Genomic DNA, 17416 nt, shown 5'->3' with positions numbered 1-17416 from the left:
AGCCTCAGAGATGTAAGGGAACTTGCCCAAGGTCTAACAGCTAGTTGGTATGAACCAGAGTCTATCTGACTCTAAAGTCCATGTCTTTTCCACAAAACCATGCCATCTGCCTTGGAACAGTGAAATGTAGTTTCTGGTGAATGGAAAATTTGAACCACAGGCATTCAAGGGAAGGAAGAAATGTAGAAAGAGACAATGGATTAAAAAGGAATAGTCAGACAACAGGCAAAGAACGGTGACTTCGCAATCTGACAGCAACAGAAAAAGAAAACTTAACAAAGTGTACGTGGCCAGAGCAGGGAACTTGTGTTCGTTTTTCCCTTGGCTCTGTCAGAACTACTGTGGAGCTGAGATGGCTTCATTAACAGAAAGACAGTGACAAAATAGAACACTGCAAAGAACGAGAAGAGTCCAAGATTTCAACATGTATCAGATAGGCTGAGTAAAGCTAGAGAGGCTTTGTGTCAGGCGAGCAGTGTTCAAACACACAATTCTGAGGGAAGAGGCCTCACTCGCTCGCTTGCTCGGACACAGGCTATTGCAACCTACAAGGGTTCAAGCAACCGAGCCAGACAGAAGAGAATTAAAATGGTGAAGGGAAATTAAGGTTAGAATAAACATACCAAAGACACTTCTTTGGAGTCAAATGCAGAAGATTATGAATTAAGCATTTTTAAAGTTCTCCTTAAATTGATTAGATATCCCTAAAAGGTATTGGAATGTAAACTCTTTGAAGTCAACAGCTTTGGAGACTTTTTGTTGTTGTTGTTTTTCTATTTGTTTGCCATGGAGAGCAGCTAACACACTCAGGTGGCTGCTAAACACAAGACACTAAACATCACCGAGTTTTAAATCCTACCAACTGAACACAAAATTCATACTATGGAACCACATTAACCAGTTACCAAACACTAGACAAGACAACCGTTAAGTCTTTTTGTCACTTCTTGGATTCATATAAACCATGGAGAGAAATTCAAAAGCAGAAGCTTATGCAAGTTACAGATTAAGCTCCCAAGCTGTCCAGAAACTGCATCAGAGAGGACAAAAGCCAAAATAAATACAATGGAGCTCTTTGCTGAAGGACTACTAGTTCCAAGTGGCACGCTTACGTAGGAAACATCGACAGCGTTCATTTCAAAACATCAAATTAGCAGGAGCGGCCACCCCCACTGCTACCCAATCACTTCAAAAAGATGTGTAAAAGAAAAAAAAGATCTTCACAGAAGAAAATGACAGCTAATCTCAAATATCGTTAACAAGGACAGTAAGAGAGCAAATACTATTATTCATTAAGAGTTGGAGACACAATGTTTTGTCTGTATTTTTAAAGGCAGCATCTCAGACACTAATTATGGCAGTTTCTAGGATTAATAAAACTGCAAATCACCACATAAAAGAAATAGGTACAATCAAATGCAGCCCGATACCCAATGTGAAAATGATTCTAATATTAAGCTACCAACAACAGTACATTTCATAAGACATCTGAAGAAAAGAAAGAGTGTTTGTGAACAATATTTCCTTTCCGGAATATTCTGTTCATCATTTAAACCTGACTGCCTCCATCACACCACAATCACTGTCAGGAAAAGAGGATTCATAAATTCCTGCAGCCTCTACTCTTGTATCCTATATCTGGAAAGACCTCTGTACGTTCATTAGCACTTAATTCTATCTTATTCAAGGTCAAAAAGCAGGTGCACAAAACATGTACTGTGAAAGCACAAAGCTAAAAGGCTTTCCGGTTGGGGACTGGAAATAAGAATCTGAATGAAGTCTCCAAACGATCCAGAACTTACCTGTTTGGCGTTTGAGGACTGAAACTGTGCAGACACTGGACGCTATAAAAGACAGAAAAACGGAATAAAGCCTCATCTTCTCCTAACGTACCTAGGTTTTCCAATTCCTACATCTATGATCTCACAAATGAGAAAACAATCTCTAAGCAGGCACCAAAGGCAAGAGCTCTACACTTCGTGCTTGTTAGACTAGAGCATTTATTGTATTTCCCACCACTTTCTCCTCTGGTGTATCCACTACAGTCTCATCTCCGTAGCACCGAGAGCACAATCCTACGGTCGCATCCTGAAGTTAACTACTCCACCTGATAAACTGGTTCCAGAGTACCTATAATGCACCTACGGTTTCTTCCCCCTTTAAATAAGCGTCCTGCAGGCTGCTTATGGATGAAGTCATGCCATGACCTACCAGTTAGGCAAATAGATTCTCTACGATTTGCAAAGAGTGGCCAATAGAAGCTGAGCGGCAAGCTAAGAAAAGGGGTCAATTCATCCAAGACTGACATACAACTGTGCCTAGAGTAAAATCGGCAGAAACTCTGCAAGGCCGCACAGAAACATTCGCAATCCTTTACACAAGACTCTGTGGCTCTTGCCACTGATACGCCAGGAGACGGTCTGCAAAGGACACCTCGGTTAATCTTCTACTTTTTCTTATTAAACACCAAAGAAAACAATCTTCTACTTTTTCTTAATAGAAACTAAATGACATCTGTGATTTAAAACCTTGTTGCCTGGAGCACCTGGGTGGCTCGCTTGGTTGAGCGTCCAACTTCAGCTCAGGTCATGAGCCTGCGGTTCTTGAGTTCAAGCCCCGCGTCGGGCTCTGTGCTGACAGCTCAGAGCCTGGGGCCTGCTTTGGATTCTGTGTCTCCCTGTCTGCCCCTCCCTGCTCGCATTCTGTCTCTCTGTCTCTCTCTCAAAAATAAGCATTAAAAACAAAATTTTAAAACCTTGTTGCCTGGTTTCCCTTCTAATGCAAGTTGACACTACCCCTTGAAATTCAGTACGCCCTGTCCCACATCGCAACTCTGATACTAACAAGGGATAATCCTAGAGCAGATGGTCACAGGCAGGCAGCCCACAGACTGAATCCAACTCAAAGACATGCTATGTTTGGTCCGCAAAGTGTTTCTTCTTTAATTGGACTATATTTTAAAATAAGATTTCTGATTCCTCTTGACAGTAGGAAGGTCTGACAACACGCGGCCCACACTCATGCATGGCAACGATCAGCTAGAGCACATCAGTAAGACAGCTGCCCCCTTTTCACCTGGGGCACACACTCCAGTCTACCACTGTCATGCCCCTCTCAGCTGTATTGTACACCTGGCCCTCTTATTCATGTACACTGTCTGCCTGCAGCCCCTAATGGCATTTGAGTGTGCAGACCTTGTTCTAATGAAAAGTTAGAGGTATAACTGTTTAGTAGGAGTGATGAGCTTGGCAAACACAAACAGCACTACTTGAAATGAGACCAGCAAGCGAAAGAAAAAAAAGGAGAAAGAGGAGTGGGAGGAGAAGGGAGAAGAAAAGGGAGAAGTGGAGGAGAAATAAATGGGGGGGGGGGGTGGCGGGGGGAGAAAAGGAGAGGGGAAGGGAGGGGGAAGAAGCAGCTATTTCTGCCTTCAAAGAGCTTACAATCTAGCAGAGGAGCACCGGACAATTTAAAAGCAACAAACTGATGAATGCCACACCATGCAATAGACAACAAGTAAATAATACTGAAATAAAAAACAGAGGTCTTGACTGAGTGGGATGGGTTTAATAAGAAGAAACAATCTCTAAGCTTCTTGGCAGGCAAGGTAATCAATCCAGATGGGAAGAGAGGAGGAAGGTAGACCTTTTAGATAAGAAGAAATGTTAAAGGCAAAGAACAGAAGTGGAAACTAGCCAGGTCTAGACAGGCAGCTATGGGTTCGATGACAGACAGAACGATGAGCTGATTGGCTTAACTGAAACACAAATGCAGAGGACACAAAGCCTGGAGCGATGCCCCGATCAAGTGATGTTTTCAGACAGACAGGCACAGCGGATGGTAGGCATTTATCTCATTTAACCTCAATTAACACCTCACGATCACTGAGGCTCCTTTTGAAGAGAATCACTTGTAGAGAAGACGTTATTTCAATCGAGCATCTTCTTTACAAAGCTAGCCTGAAGATCAAAAAGAATGTAGCAGAATAATGACTAGGAATCTGTAGGCTCCCTCTCTGCGCCTTGTTTATGAGCCTATCAGTTGGGTGAAAAAAGCAGGGGATTCTTAAAAAGAAAAAGAAAAAAGGAGAGATACTGAAAAAAGAAGGCGAAAGAAAAGAACAAAAAGCAGAGAAGAAGTTGGTTTAAAAGCATATGCTATTAGCCACAGCTGAATCTAACAGCCTCCTGTCTGGAATGATTCCCAAATTTTCGTGCTCTTAAGTGACCTCATCCCCATAGTGCTTCGGCTCACTCGTTTACTTCAGCTACCACTTTCCAATAGGCCTTGACTGGGCTCCCTGCTGCTGAATTTGCTTACCTGAGGTTTCTGGAAAGGGTTCCGCCTGGAAGACTCAAAGGTGGGATAAATTGGCCGGGTTGATGCCCGCTGGGCAGGGTCCTGGCACACAAATCCTGAATGGGGAATGGGAAACATTAAAACCCGCCATTTTCCACGAAATTAGCAGGTTTAACTGCACCTTTTCTTTAGCTATACAAACTCAGTTGCACTGTCATAAATCCTCAGGAGGAACAGGCATGGCTCTCTCATACACACACTCCACTTGAACTCCAAACCACCGAAACTGGACAGGACAAGAATGGAAAATATGCAGATAAATCAACCTTCCTTGTTGGGGAGCTGAATCTGATTGAAAAAATAGATGTGGATTGCTGATGTGCTTCAGAGTAAAAGTGCAAACCACCATTTAAAAACACACAGTTGCTTATGAAAACAAATTATTTTAGAGTAGCTTCCTAGAGGGTGACTGGAAAATAATGTTGTTTTTACTGGGAGAATCCAGAAGCAAGTGAGGATTCCTGTCCTATTACAAGATCTACTTCTGGAACTGCCAAAGGTGGTCTACTGGCACCTTTCCAAAGTAGGCTTCTTAGATTATCTATGATAGGCTTAAGAAATTAGGTGTGAGCTCCTTTCACTTCCTAAAAAGAAGCCGATTCCCATCCCAGGAGTCTAGAGTAGCTAAGGTTTACTGCATTTGCTGGTACACCAAGTACTAGTTCATTTCAGATATATTTTGTCAGGCCTTTTTAGAGCACTTCAAAAACAACAAACCCACAATATACCCACCTGACAGCCCACCTCCATTTCAAAGTTTTGACTTATCTACTCAAAAAGGGATTTCTTCCCCGGGCTGCCTTCAGTTCTAAGTACTACAGAAGGGAGCATGTGGACACCAGCAGAGGCCGTCTAATGGAAATATAGCCAGTCTCCTTTGTAACAAGCTTCTTCAGTGAGTTGCACTCCCCTCGGCTCGGAGAAAAATAGACTTTCTCCAGACCTTCGCTTAACTCTCTTCCTTGGCCCAGAATTCCTGTTCCCCAGGAATTAGGTCTCAGCCCTAGTTGCGGTTCAGCCTCAGGACAGGATGGAGCCAGGGGGAGCAGGAACATAGAAGCGCCTGCCTGAAAATATAATTTTTTAGTACAAAACATTCAGCATGGCTTAGGAACTGCCAGTCATTAACACCTAGGAGGCTTGACAAAAATGGATGCTCTGGTTAACTTTTATGGGAGCCTTCAGAAAACGCTACTACTCACCTACAACAGTGAACATGTCTGAAATCATACTGGCTTTAATCTTTAGGTCCAGAGGTGCGTCACTGATAGAACAGAGAAAGAAAGGGCAATCGATGTTATAGACGAACAGAATAGCTCCTCGTCATGGGCCCCAATAGAGCAGAGTTTCCAAATGTCGATGAGAAGCAACACAATAAAGCACATCAAATCCAGGGAAAAAGAAAAAGAAGTCTGGGCAAAAATACTAGAAAGAAAAGCCCACTGCTACCCTCATCCCCTGTAAGGCAGGTCCAGCAGCAAAGCTGGTTCCCTGACACGCAATCTTTTTATCCCAGCAGGTCTTGTGCAAATCAAATTGTGAACAAGTCAAGAATACTGCTTCATTATCACTGTGGATTTTAGAGATTTAGCCTTTTAATATGTTCTTTTATAAGTATGCCCATCATTCAAATTATTTTTTACTGCTGCAATAGTCAAATCACATTCACAAGCAAGAGAAGAAACTGGGGTAATCTTTGTACTTTTTTTAAGCCTTCATTTTCTGTTCTAAATCAATCTTTTTAAGCTTGTAGGCTTGCAAACGAGGGCAGAAAAATACCAGTTATACCAAAATATCACCAGATGATGCAGCAGGAACCCACATGGAAACAGAAACAATATGAACTAAAAGCTGGAAGCCTCCCTGTGGCAGCGACTGCCACGCTGGCTTTGGTGTTGAGGTGTTCCTCCATGAACCGGATTACTTTGGCTGCTGGACCAATGCATCATTCTGGGGATCTCTAACATTGTATGATGCACCTTGCTGGGCAATCTGCAAAGAGGTGATTTAACATAAGAGGAGCCCAACATCTGAATCATCTGTAACATCTAGTTCTATACCTTACTATTGGGGTTAAGCCAAATTCCCACCCCATGAAGTAGTCAATCTGTCTTTATTTGATTACTTGGCATTTTGCCAACATCTTTCATCCTTAAAAATGCAGCCACTGGGTGGTCTCCAGCATAAATCTCTAGGGTTCTCTAGCTGTTTAGAGAAGCGTACAGCTGACAGAAACTCTGGCTACTGCTGCAGATACAAGCACAATCTTCTCTGGTTTTAAAAAATAGGTTTCTTTCCTTCTTTTAAACAACAGGTAGGTTACAAAAATTATAAGATTGTTTGAAGTTTTTTTGAGTCTAATCTTAGATGAATACCAGAACACAGATGATAAAAGAACCAAATATCACACCCCCTACCCTAGACCCAGCTTTATACCTTTATAGTATATGCGGATTTGAGTCTGTGCAAACCTGTAGCAATAAAGGAAATATAATACCTCATGCATTTCTTTAGCCTTAGCAGAACACCTACAACGTTTTAAAACAAGAGAGAGAGGGCGAGAGAGGGAGAACTGGAAATAAAAAGGTTCACAAGAAGCATCCGTTGGAAGCTCAAGAAGACAGTAAACATAGATCACAAATCGACTATAGTAAGATAGGGATTCATGTTGCCATCTGGACTTTAACCATGTGTCACAAATCCCTCAAATTTAGAAATTCTAGTCATTTCTATCTAATAACTAGGGTTAAAAAAAAAAAGTCTTGTGCCAAGAGAAATGACCAAAAAAAAAAAAAGTATTTTAGTGTTACTCATTGAAGGTCTGTCCTTTTCTAGCTGATGGAACAGACTACTTACCAGGCCAAAGAAGGAGAGAGATTTACTTCCAACAACCATGGCTTCAGAGTAGAATCTATGAGCACATCAAAGCCATAGAGTTCTAGAAATACAACATAACACAATACACAAGATCATTTTCTATGTCACAACTGAATAAAGACCCTAGAAGACTGAATCCAATCAACCCCCACCAGAGGCCTAGAAATTTGGTGAGTATAAGTAATGAGTGGAAGTAGGAGCAGAGAATCTTTCAAGTTCCAAAGAAATTAATCAAGCTCTAGAGATGAGACAATGTCATAAAATTCCACTTTTTATCATCCACTCTATTGACATTCCTGAGCTCTACACAGAAAGTGACCTGACCTCTAAAAGTTAGCAAGCATGATTCTGCTGTGCTTACGGGTTAAAAAAAAAAAAAAGTGTTGGGAGCAGGAATGTAACAAGTGCATCGAACATCAATGATACTTTAGGTTTGTTCTGGATTGTCCTCCCGTCATATTCTGAAAACAGAAAAATCTACTGAAGGACTCTCTCTAGGGCCCTTCCAATGCATTTTCCTACACCAAGATCTTGCTTTGGCAGCCTAGATTAAGAAGAAATCTGAGTGTAAAATACATTTATTCTTCCCCTCTCCTATGGTTTCAATTTCCCTTTGAAGACAGAAAATACACTGGCTCAACACAGAAAGACAGAAGACTGTGACGAGCCACCCTGCACCACTAATATTATTAAAAAAGGGAGGGAGCCAGAGACCAAATTTCCATGGTTTCTGGTTCTTTACTGATTCTTTCCCTAACTCCTCATCTGTTGCAAAGAGCAAAGCAAGAACCTTTTCTCCCAGGATGCAGGGATAATATGACACTAACTATGGAAACTCAGCTAGCAGCCTTTACTATTATTATTACTATTATTATTATTATTATTATTATTATTATTAATGAGACCCTCTCCACAGTCCTCTTTGGTATACATATATGAAATATATCTGACTTTCAGAAGATCCACTCATTCTTGAACTTCCTACTCCGTGTCCCTCAAATAATCTACATCTTCCTTCCAAGAGAAAAGATGAGCTTCCTTACAGTTCAGTCAGAGGTCACAGGCTCACATCTGTAGCTCACATCTACAGAACACATCCAGGTATCTTCCAGAAACTCATTTTGAAACAAACGTCTTTACTTCAAAAAGGATTCTCCCATTCCTCAATACTCTCAATAACATAGAAAAATAAATGTAAATTTCTAAAAAAAGACGGTGCCACAGATGGTCTTTTGAACACAGAAAATCTGCTATGGGACCACGAATCCTAGAAGGGGAATCTGGAGACCTGGATCCTTCTCAGGACTCTACCATTTATTCACTGAGGAACTTGGAGAAGTCATTTCTCTCTCTGATATTTCTTTCGCATTGTTTCACCCCTCGGATCTTCTCTATTAATCACCATCTCTCAATACCTGTGTGCTCTATACACCTATATCCAGAATCCCTATTTATGCAGTACAGATTCAGGTAGACATCACATTTGAATTTTTCTCTCGGGAAAAGTTGCCATTCTTCTGAATATTTTACCTAATCTTCAATCATCCCACAGAATATTCCCCTTTCAATCTGAAAAAAAGAGTCTTTTGTGATACAGCACTAAATAAGGCACTGAAAAAGGAAGACTTAATTGCAAAATCCACAAGTCCATGTTAACATTACACAAGCAGTAGCACAGGATTCAACTATTTCATAAAATGCTAATATTATTAATAATAATGGCACGAGGAACAGGGTAAGAATGCCTGAAGCCATGTTGACCAGCTCTGCAGAATGAACCACAGATTTGCAGAATGAACCACAAATGAAGGAAAACTGAAATCCGAATGAGAATCAATGAGACCCGTTATTTAGACACCTTGCATTAAACAGCCAGCACATTTACTTAACTATTTCCTGAATTAAGAGGCAAATTCCAAGAATCCCAGCAGAAAGGCTGAGAACCAACATTCTGGAAAGTAAGAAAAAATAAAATGAAATAACCCAAAGAGAGACAACACCCATTTACTGGGCATGCTAAATTTTTACCCAGGTGAATGAAACCCATCAGGGCTAAACAATCGCAAAATCAGTTTTGGATCTAACGGCACCTGTACACGCACGAGGCTTGGATCTACTCCCATTTCAAAGTGGGTGAGTATGTGGTGGCATTAGGACACAGTGCAAAGCCCAGCTCACCTGAGGAGCTGGAAGTGGGAGGGTCGGGTAAGGGTGGTAAATGGAGTGAAAAGAGGGCATTTGTATCAGGTTGACCTCTTCTAATAATCAACTCAGCTTAAGAAAAATAATTTCGGTTTTTGGCAGGCTACAAAAGTCTTCATAATGACCCTTTTAACTTACGATCGGTCTTTTCTATGGACATGAAAGATTTTAAAAGGTAAGAAGTATGCTGTCCTGAGAATATTAAACTTCCCCTTTTAATACTGTGTGTTTTAGCGGCAGGGTCTAGAATTTCAAAAACTCAGTGTCCAGGATGAGATACACCAAGTGTTCCTGTCACTAAAGGGTGTGGGCAAGCTAGGCTTTGCCCACTCTGAGAACTACGTTCTTTGTTCTTCTGTGTGGTCCCCATCATAACAGAAAAGCAAGTATTTTCAAAGGACTGGTGCTACCACCTTGATCAACAATGTTTCCTTAGGAAAATTTCCTTTCATGAGACGTATTTCCTTCAGCCCCCAGCCAAATCCAAACAAACTTGAGAATTATATGCTTGACTAGTAAGAAGCAGCTTGACTCCATCACCACTTCACATTCGGGTCCTTATCTCCCCACTTCTTGAATGCAGCTTCCTGAAGAAGCAATCTACTCTTAGCTGCCTTAACCTTCTTAATGCCTGTTCGTTCTCCAAGCCATAAGAATTTGCTTTTGCTCCCGCTGTCTAAAACAGTAACTGTTCTCACTGTGATCAACAAAGACCACCTTACTGCTAAGCCCAAACATCTGAAACTGTTGACCACCCCTTACTTATTGGAACTTTCTTCTCCCTTGGTTCCGGGACACTGCTCTCTTCTGATTCTCCTCCTCTTTTCACTCCTTCTCTTCTGCCCAGCTATTCACTGGCAGGTTTGCTCAGGGTGGCATCCTCAGGGCTCTTTCCTTCTCAATTCTACTTCTCTTCGATCTCATGTATTCTCACGGCTGCAATTAACATTATGATGATGACATTCAAATCTATATCTTTAGTCAAGTGTCTCCTGAACACCAAATCCATAACTCCACAACTGCCTTCTACACAACTTCACTAGGATATCCCAGGAGTATTCAACACTCAACAAAATATAGCTCGTTGTATTTCCCTAAACCTGTTTGGCTTCCCATTATTCTTCACCTTGGAAAATGGTGGCCTGATCCACCAGTCTCCAAAGCTAGAAACACTCTCTTCACCACCTCCCAAAACCTACACATTACCAGACCTCTTCTCTATTTCTCTTTAATCCAGGCTTCTACATTCTCTTTTGAGATGTAATTTACATATAATGAAAGAGACAGATCTTAAGTGTACAACTTGATGAGGCTTGATAACTGGATACATCCACGTAATCCACACTCATATCAACCCACAGAGAACATTTCCATCATCCCAGAAAGATCCCTCATGCCCCTTCCTGGTAAATACCCTGCTTCCCCTCATCGTACCCCTGGATAATCACTATTCTTATTTCTTTCACCATAGATTCATTGTCCGTTCTAGAATGGCATATAAATGGGAGCATACAGTATACACTTTTTTGAGTCTGGCTTCTTTCAATCAGCATTTTTGAAGTTCATCCACCTATGACTGTTTCTTGTTTTAAAACAAGTTTGTGAAAATAAAATTATTGTATCACTTACATACAACAAAATTCACCCTTTTAAATTATAGTTCGATGAGTTTTGACAAACGTATGTAGTCATGTAACCACCACCACAATTAAGATATGGAACAATTCTACCACAGACACGCCAGTGCCCCTCTTTCCAGTCAATTCTCACTCCTCATCCCCCCAACGACCACTGATCTGATCTCTGCCTTTTCCAGAAAGCCAAATAAAGGAAATCATTCAGATGAACCTTTGAGAGCGGCTTCTTTCACTTAGAAGTGTGCTTTTGAGATTTATCTATGTTTTTATGTATCAACAGTGTAGTTCATTCCTTTTACTGCTGTGTAGGATTCTATGTTATGGATATACCACAACTTGTTTATCCATTCAACAGTTCACAGACATTTGGGCCGCTTCCAATTTTTGGTGGCTATGAACAAAGGTGCTATAAACCTTCATATCCAGGTATCTGTGTGAACACGTAACATTATTTGTCTTGGGGAAACACCTACAAGTGGGACTGCTGAATCACGTGGTTAAGTGTACATTATCACCACAGACTTCTTACTTCCCATTCGTTTCCCTAGGACTAGTCTCTCCCCACTGCAGTCCATTCTCCACATGCCCGTCGGAATTTCTAAGACATAAATCTAATAGTCAGATAGAGATAGGCTGTGAACTGGCCCAACAACAGATACTTGACGTCAGGTGGTACTTGAAGGGTTTTAAACTCGTCACTTCTAGTCATGGTATACAGTATTCCCTTTGTTGTTACTCTGTCATCCAAAGCTTTGGGTCAAATCATGATAAAAGTTAAAGAGAGTAATAACAATCTTATTGCCCTCCCGCTCAAAACACTCCAGTCGCTGCCTGCTGTCTCCAGGAGGAATTTACACGTCAGTCCTCTAGAACGGGGCTCCAACCTGCTTCCGTGACCTCAACTCCTGCCACCCCAGCCTATGCAGGCTGCATCCAGTCACACTAAGCTTCTATTTCACAAACTGCCATATTCTGCCTTGACACGACGCTGTGCATGTTGTATTCCTTCTGGTAGACGTGGCTTTCCCTGGCTTCCCCTAGGCATTGCGGATAGCTCTTGTGTGTTCCTAGAGCACCTGAGTCACTCTACTACCCATACCGCTTTTGTGATCTCCTGCCTGTTCCTCCCCACCACCTGAGGGCAGGGCCGTGTCTTACCCATCGTTATACTACAAGCAGCCTGCACCATAAAAGGTACCTAGGAAGCAATCAAGAAATACTAAAAGAAAGATAAAGAAAAGATAAGAAGAAAGAGGAAAAAAGAAGTGAAAAGCATTTGACAATTAAATTTTTTATTTTTTATTTTTTTTAATTTTTAAAAATGTTTTCATTTATTTTTGAGACAGAAAAAGACAGAGCATGAGCAGGAGAGGGGCAGAGAGAGAGGGAGACACAGAATCTGAAGCAGGCTCCAGGCTCTGAGCTGTCAGCACAGAGCCCGACGCAGGGCTCAAACCCACAAACCGTGAGATCATGACCTGAGCTGAAGTCAGATGCTTCACCCACTGAGCCACCCAGGCGCCCCTATTTTTTTATTTAAATTCAGTTAGTTAACATACAGTGTAGTCTTGGCTTCAGGAGTAGAAATTTTTCAAAAAGACAAGTAATTTGCAGTTACTCCCCCAAAATAACCCTGGCCACAAGACTTGAAATATTCATAATAAAGCTTACCAACCACAAGGACAATAAGAGACATTCCTATTAAGGTTTTTACATATTAAGACATATTAAGAAAAAACTTGATAAAAGGTGGTCTAGGAAGGGAGGAAGAAAAAAGATTTGATAGAGAAAATAATAATGCATCCAAGGGCTAACAGATGACTAAACATGGCACACCACTAATTGTGAAATCAATCCACTAACCCTCCCCAGAAATAAAGTCCCAGCTGGAGCTGTAATCCTGAGGCAGTGGAAAGTGCTGACATTAGCCAGTCCACACTGCCAGTCAAATGCTATTGTATAAAGGAAATTCTTTTTACCTTGGCTTTGGATTTGAGTTGCAAACCTAAGGAGGAAGTCTTTATCTGGGGTCCAGAAGGAGAATTTGGAAAAAAACAGATCAAGATCCCACAGGAAAATGAACTAAATAAAAGAAAAAGCCCAGAGCCAATTTGTTAACTAGTCCAATAAATCAATATGGTATCTGGCTACCATATGTAAAGGTAGATTTGAAAGGAGTATCTAGGATTCAGGACTGCTGATTAGAGCCGAAGAGTGCCTTTTTCAGGCCTGATCTGCTAGAAAGAATGATATCATTTTTCCTGAGATCTAGTTACAGGAGAGCAGAAGGAGAATCCAGGATATGGGGCATGCCAAAAGTGGCTGGGCTCATCAGAACTTGTCTTTATGTGAGTGGAGAAAGGGCCAAAGAGACCTGGATCCCAAACCTGGCTTGGCCATTTGTTAACTGCACAACCTAGCATAAATTATTTGACCTTTCCAGATCTTTTTTCCTTGCTATAAAACATGGGTAATAAATACCAACAAAACTCTGTTAACAGGGCTAAAGGGAATAACCAAGGAAAAGTGCTTAACAACCAGTAGGTACTTTCTCCCGAGTTACTTTCTACGGTAACTTCTCTTCCCACCTGAACAGGAGCATGGGCTAAACCACAAAGTGAACTGTTTGCTGACTTTCACTACGATGTTGTTGGTGGTGGTCAAGTAGTTTACGTAACTGAGGAATGTATGCTGCCCACTTTCCTCCCTTCAACAAATATTTATGGACACCCACCCTTTGAGAATGTCGGCTTACCCCGCAAAATGGTCTAGAACAACAGCAATGAAAAGCCAAAACAGCGCTCATTCAACAAAGAGGTGTACTGAGCATGGACTGTCCCGAGCAAAGATGCTACCGGTCTCTGCCCTAAACAAAGCCAGCCTTGCCAGCTCTACAAGTGGCACGGACAGCTGGCCCAGAGGATCCCAGGCTGGAGAGGGCCGGGGTCTTAGCCTGTCACTTCAGCCATCCTCACACACATAGATAAAACTGCCGTCAGCAGCAGCATCTGTAAAGGACAGCTAACATCCTGTTGCTTTGGGCTGTTTTTCTCCAACTGGTCAAAAAAGCCGTTCTCCTTGCCAGTTATGTCACAGTGCCAATTTCCTAAGCACGTTTAAAGGGTGGCTGTTTACGCATATATTTCACATGGTACCGTATTTTTACAATCTTGAGGGCAGTAAAAATTAGATTGTCAGCAATCTATTTTATTGGGAGGGGCATCAAAAACTCTGTAAATCAAGAGTACAAGGAATGATCAAGGTGACCTGTCTGCCAACCATCTTGTGGGCCCCTGCCCTCCAGGCCAGGTCTCTTTCACGTGGGGTCTTCTACTCGTGATCCCTGGAACCAAGGGCAAGGCTCTTAGTTTCTCAGGCCCCAACTTCTTTATATGGACTAATTGTTCTCTGGGGTCCTTTCCAGATGTACAAATCTATGAGAAGGCATTACATGGCTAATTTTCAAGTAGTTTATGAAGGTTACTAAGTCTACATTGAAATGACAATAATATGATGCAGGTGTGTGTGTGTGTGTATACATACATGTGTGTATATATATCATCCCATGTAAAATCTGGTTTGAGAGGAATAATTGCTTATAATCTATGCCTTGCACAGAGCAGGGACTGAAAATAAGTTAAATGCATAAACAAATGAATGGGAATATTAGAAGTACCTAAAAGCACAGTTGGGCATCACAGATGGTGGAGCAGGAAAGAAATCATGAGACAGAAACACTTAGATAGTACTGGAATGCTCCTGGCCAACATTCATAATGTGTAAGGGCGAAACAACTAAAAGAATATAGTGAACCCCATCACTGGACTACTGGCTTCCTCTAAAAGCACCAACGCTCTGTGTAAGCCAAATTCTTCTGGGAAGCTCTCAATTCCTGTTTACTCTAAAACAAATAAGAAAGAAAGAAAAAAAAACGAACAAAACAGTTTTATTCCTTGTAACTCAAATCCCAAGGGAAGTTAGTAGGAGTAAGTGGGAGCCAGAGAGACTCACACAAATATACGCACACATACAAAATCATACCTGATGGGGGGGAGGTTAACGAAGCACACAAAATCCCAGGGCCGACAGGAAGTGGAATTAGAACCACAAAAACCAAGAAGACAGTCAACAACTTAAAAAACTCCAGATGCACTCACTTTATTAAAACGGAATAAAAGCAAAGAGGAGGAAAGGAGACCCACAGATGATGAAATGGACTTAGGGGTATTTCACTGAGTCAGGGAAAGTCACTGCTTATTTCATATTGGAATCTCTACTGCCATTAAGTTCCGGAAATTCTCAAAGAGAATTTGTTCAAAAAGAACAAAGATTTTTATACGAAGAAATTAAGCTTCGTATAAGAGCCAAGTACATGTGGAAAAGAAACCTTAGTTTTTTAATCCAATGAGGTTTTTGAAGTTGGAAGATATGTTCTATGCACCCCTTCTTCAAGCAGTTTATAATTAATGCTAAGAGCTCTAGGCCCTTACCAAACCAGATCTACTAAGAAGCTTACTATGAGGCCACCAAAAGGCAATTAAAGCAAGTACCAATGTTCAATAAACATTTCTTGAACATCTCATAAGAGCAAAAAAACCACTATGCACAAGAGAAGCAGAAACTAGGGAGACGGTGCTGCTGTCTACAAGGAGCTTCCAGTCCAGGAGGGGAGACAGACACATAAATGGGTACCAGATGACAATCAGGTACCACTGCAGATTATGCATGGGAAGCTGTGGGTAGAGGGGGCTAACTCAGACTGGAACACTTAGGAAAAACTTCACCACAGAAATGATACTTGACTTCATCTTGAAAAGATGGCGGTGATCTATTAAGTAAAGGAACATGAGGAAAAGATTTCAGATGCAGGATAAAGCAGGTGCAAAGGGCAGAGGTGAAGGGAAGGACCTGGCAGGTCCAGGGAGTCAGTGTAAGGTGTGGTTTGGCCACAAGAGGATGAGAGGGGAAGGGCGGACAGAGAGAGACTACTGACAATCGAGAAGTTAAGCTCGGAGACTATCAGGGAAGCACATGTGTAAGCAAAACGTCACAATATGAGAGGAAAAGAACACAACAGAACAGCATGAGAGAGGAGGCACAACAGGGCATTTTATTAAGCAAGGGTTCCTAGAAGAGACAATGTCAAGCTTAGTCTGAGAATATGAACAGGAGTGTGCCAGGCAGACAGGACCGAAGAATTTATACCGAGGCACAAAGGCATGGAGTGCTCGGTGGTAGAGCTGGATTATAAGGTGTAAGAGGAGAAATTGAATTCTAGAAAATTCAGCTGTGGTCCGGTACTTAGAAGCCTGGAAGTCCTATCAAGTTTCTATTGACTAGTTAACCCTAAAGAGCCATGTAGGGTTTTAGAGGACATGAACACGTCTATACTTAGAAAATGTACCACAACCTCTCCTTTTCTTATATAATTTCAGGTCTTGGTTTGTCTACGGTCTTCTGTTCCTGGTCTCAACACCTCCCTTTGTTTACTGCCTCTCAAGTACAGACTGTTATGATAATCCGTGAAAGAGATCAAGAATTACTCATTCTAGTTATAAAAACAGCAAAGAAATAATTTCTATTGAGTGCAAATTGAGGATCAGACATTGGGCCAAGTGCTTGGCATACATCATCTCATTTGATCTTCCTGGTATCCTTGGGAGATCGGTACCGTCATCAGTACAATTTTATAATGGAGGAAACAGGACTGGCGTAACTTGCTGAAAATAAGAAAGCAAGTAAGGGGTGCAAATGGCTTTTACACTAATTCCATCCGTCAGGCTCTAAAGTCCGTGTTCTTCACGTTCCTGCTACCCTGACTCCCGAGCGAGCCATGACTCTGATATCCTTACTACTGTATTACTTTCATTATCCCCCCAGCAACAACCCTAGTGTGTTTTACTAACAAAGCCTAACACCTGCTGAAAGCCTAGGTGACTTTACAGACACACTGGCAATCACTACACAGTTCACATCCACACAGAAAGCAAAGTGCGCAGGTGTCCTCGGTGCCAGTCATAGCCAGTGGGTCAGTAGGCAACAGGCTTCCTGATCCAGGAGTTGTGAACTGTTTCTTACTCTTCTCTGTGCAATCAGGGAGTTAAGGGTGGGAGAAGAGGGGAGGGAGGGAGGAAGAGGAGGGGAAAAAAAGGGAGGGGGGGGCAGAAACCCACTAGAAAGAAGACTAAAACAAAAAGGAGGAGTCATTGGAAACTGGGAGAAAGCACACACTGGTACCAGCCAGAGCTTCTTGGAACGGTTCCCAGTCTGGCTGCCAAGGGGCTCTGGAATATATTTGTTAGAGCTGGATTCCTGTACAGTCCATTGCAGGCTTTTTCTGA

The 17416-nt window shown here is 41.8% G+C and overlaps 1 protein-coding gene across 23 annotated transcripts in view; it reads right to left on the bottom strand.

Moving 5' to 3' along the window:
- The window catches only part of TTLL5 (tubulin tyrosine ligase like 5), a 299024-nt gene that overhangs the window by 223367 nt on the left and 58241 nt on the right, over positions 1–17416 (bottom strand). For 19 of the 23 annotated variants that reach the window (XR_002074563.2, XR_002074564.2, XM_053889627.1 and 16 more), the window contains exons 13-16: positions 7216–7297; positions 5562–5623; positions 4321–4415; positions 1803–1844 (exon numbers count right to left, since the gene is read on the bottom strand). Coding sequence is in view for 21 of the 23 variants with exons in the window: in XM_053889627.1 (XP_053745602.1) it covers positions 1803–1844; positions 4321–4415; positions 5562–5623; positions 7216–7297 (281 nt within the window). In the remaining 2 variants the exon portion in view is untranslated. The remainder of the gene's footprint in view (positions 1–1802; positions 1845–4320; positions 4416–5561; positions 5624–7215; positions 7298–17416) is intronic. The other 4 variants (XM_019427217.2, XM_053889625.1, XM_053889629.1 and 1 more) reach the window with 1 other exon arrangement.

This window comes from Panthera pardus, unplaced genomic scaffold, assembly GCF_024362965.1.
Source record: "Panthera pardus isolate Hobbes unplaced genomic scaffold, ASM2436296v1 HiC_scaffold_24, whole genome shotgun sequence".
NCBI lineage: Eukaryota > Metazoa > Chordata > Mammalia > Carnivora > Felidae > Panthera > Panthera pardus.
The sequence above is the reverse complement of the archived record's forward strand: the minus strand, read 5'-3'. Positions and strand labels throughout refer to the sequence as shown.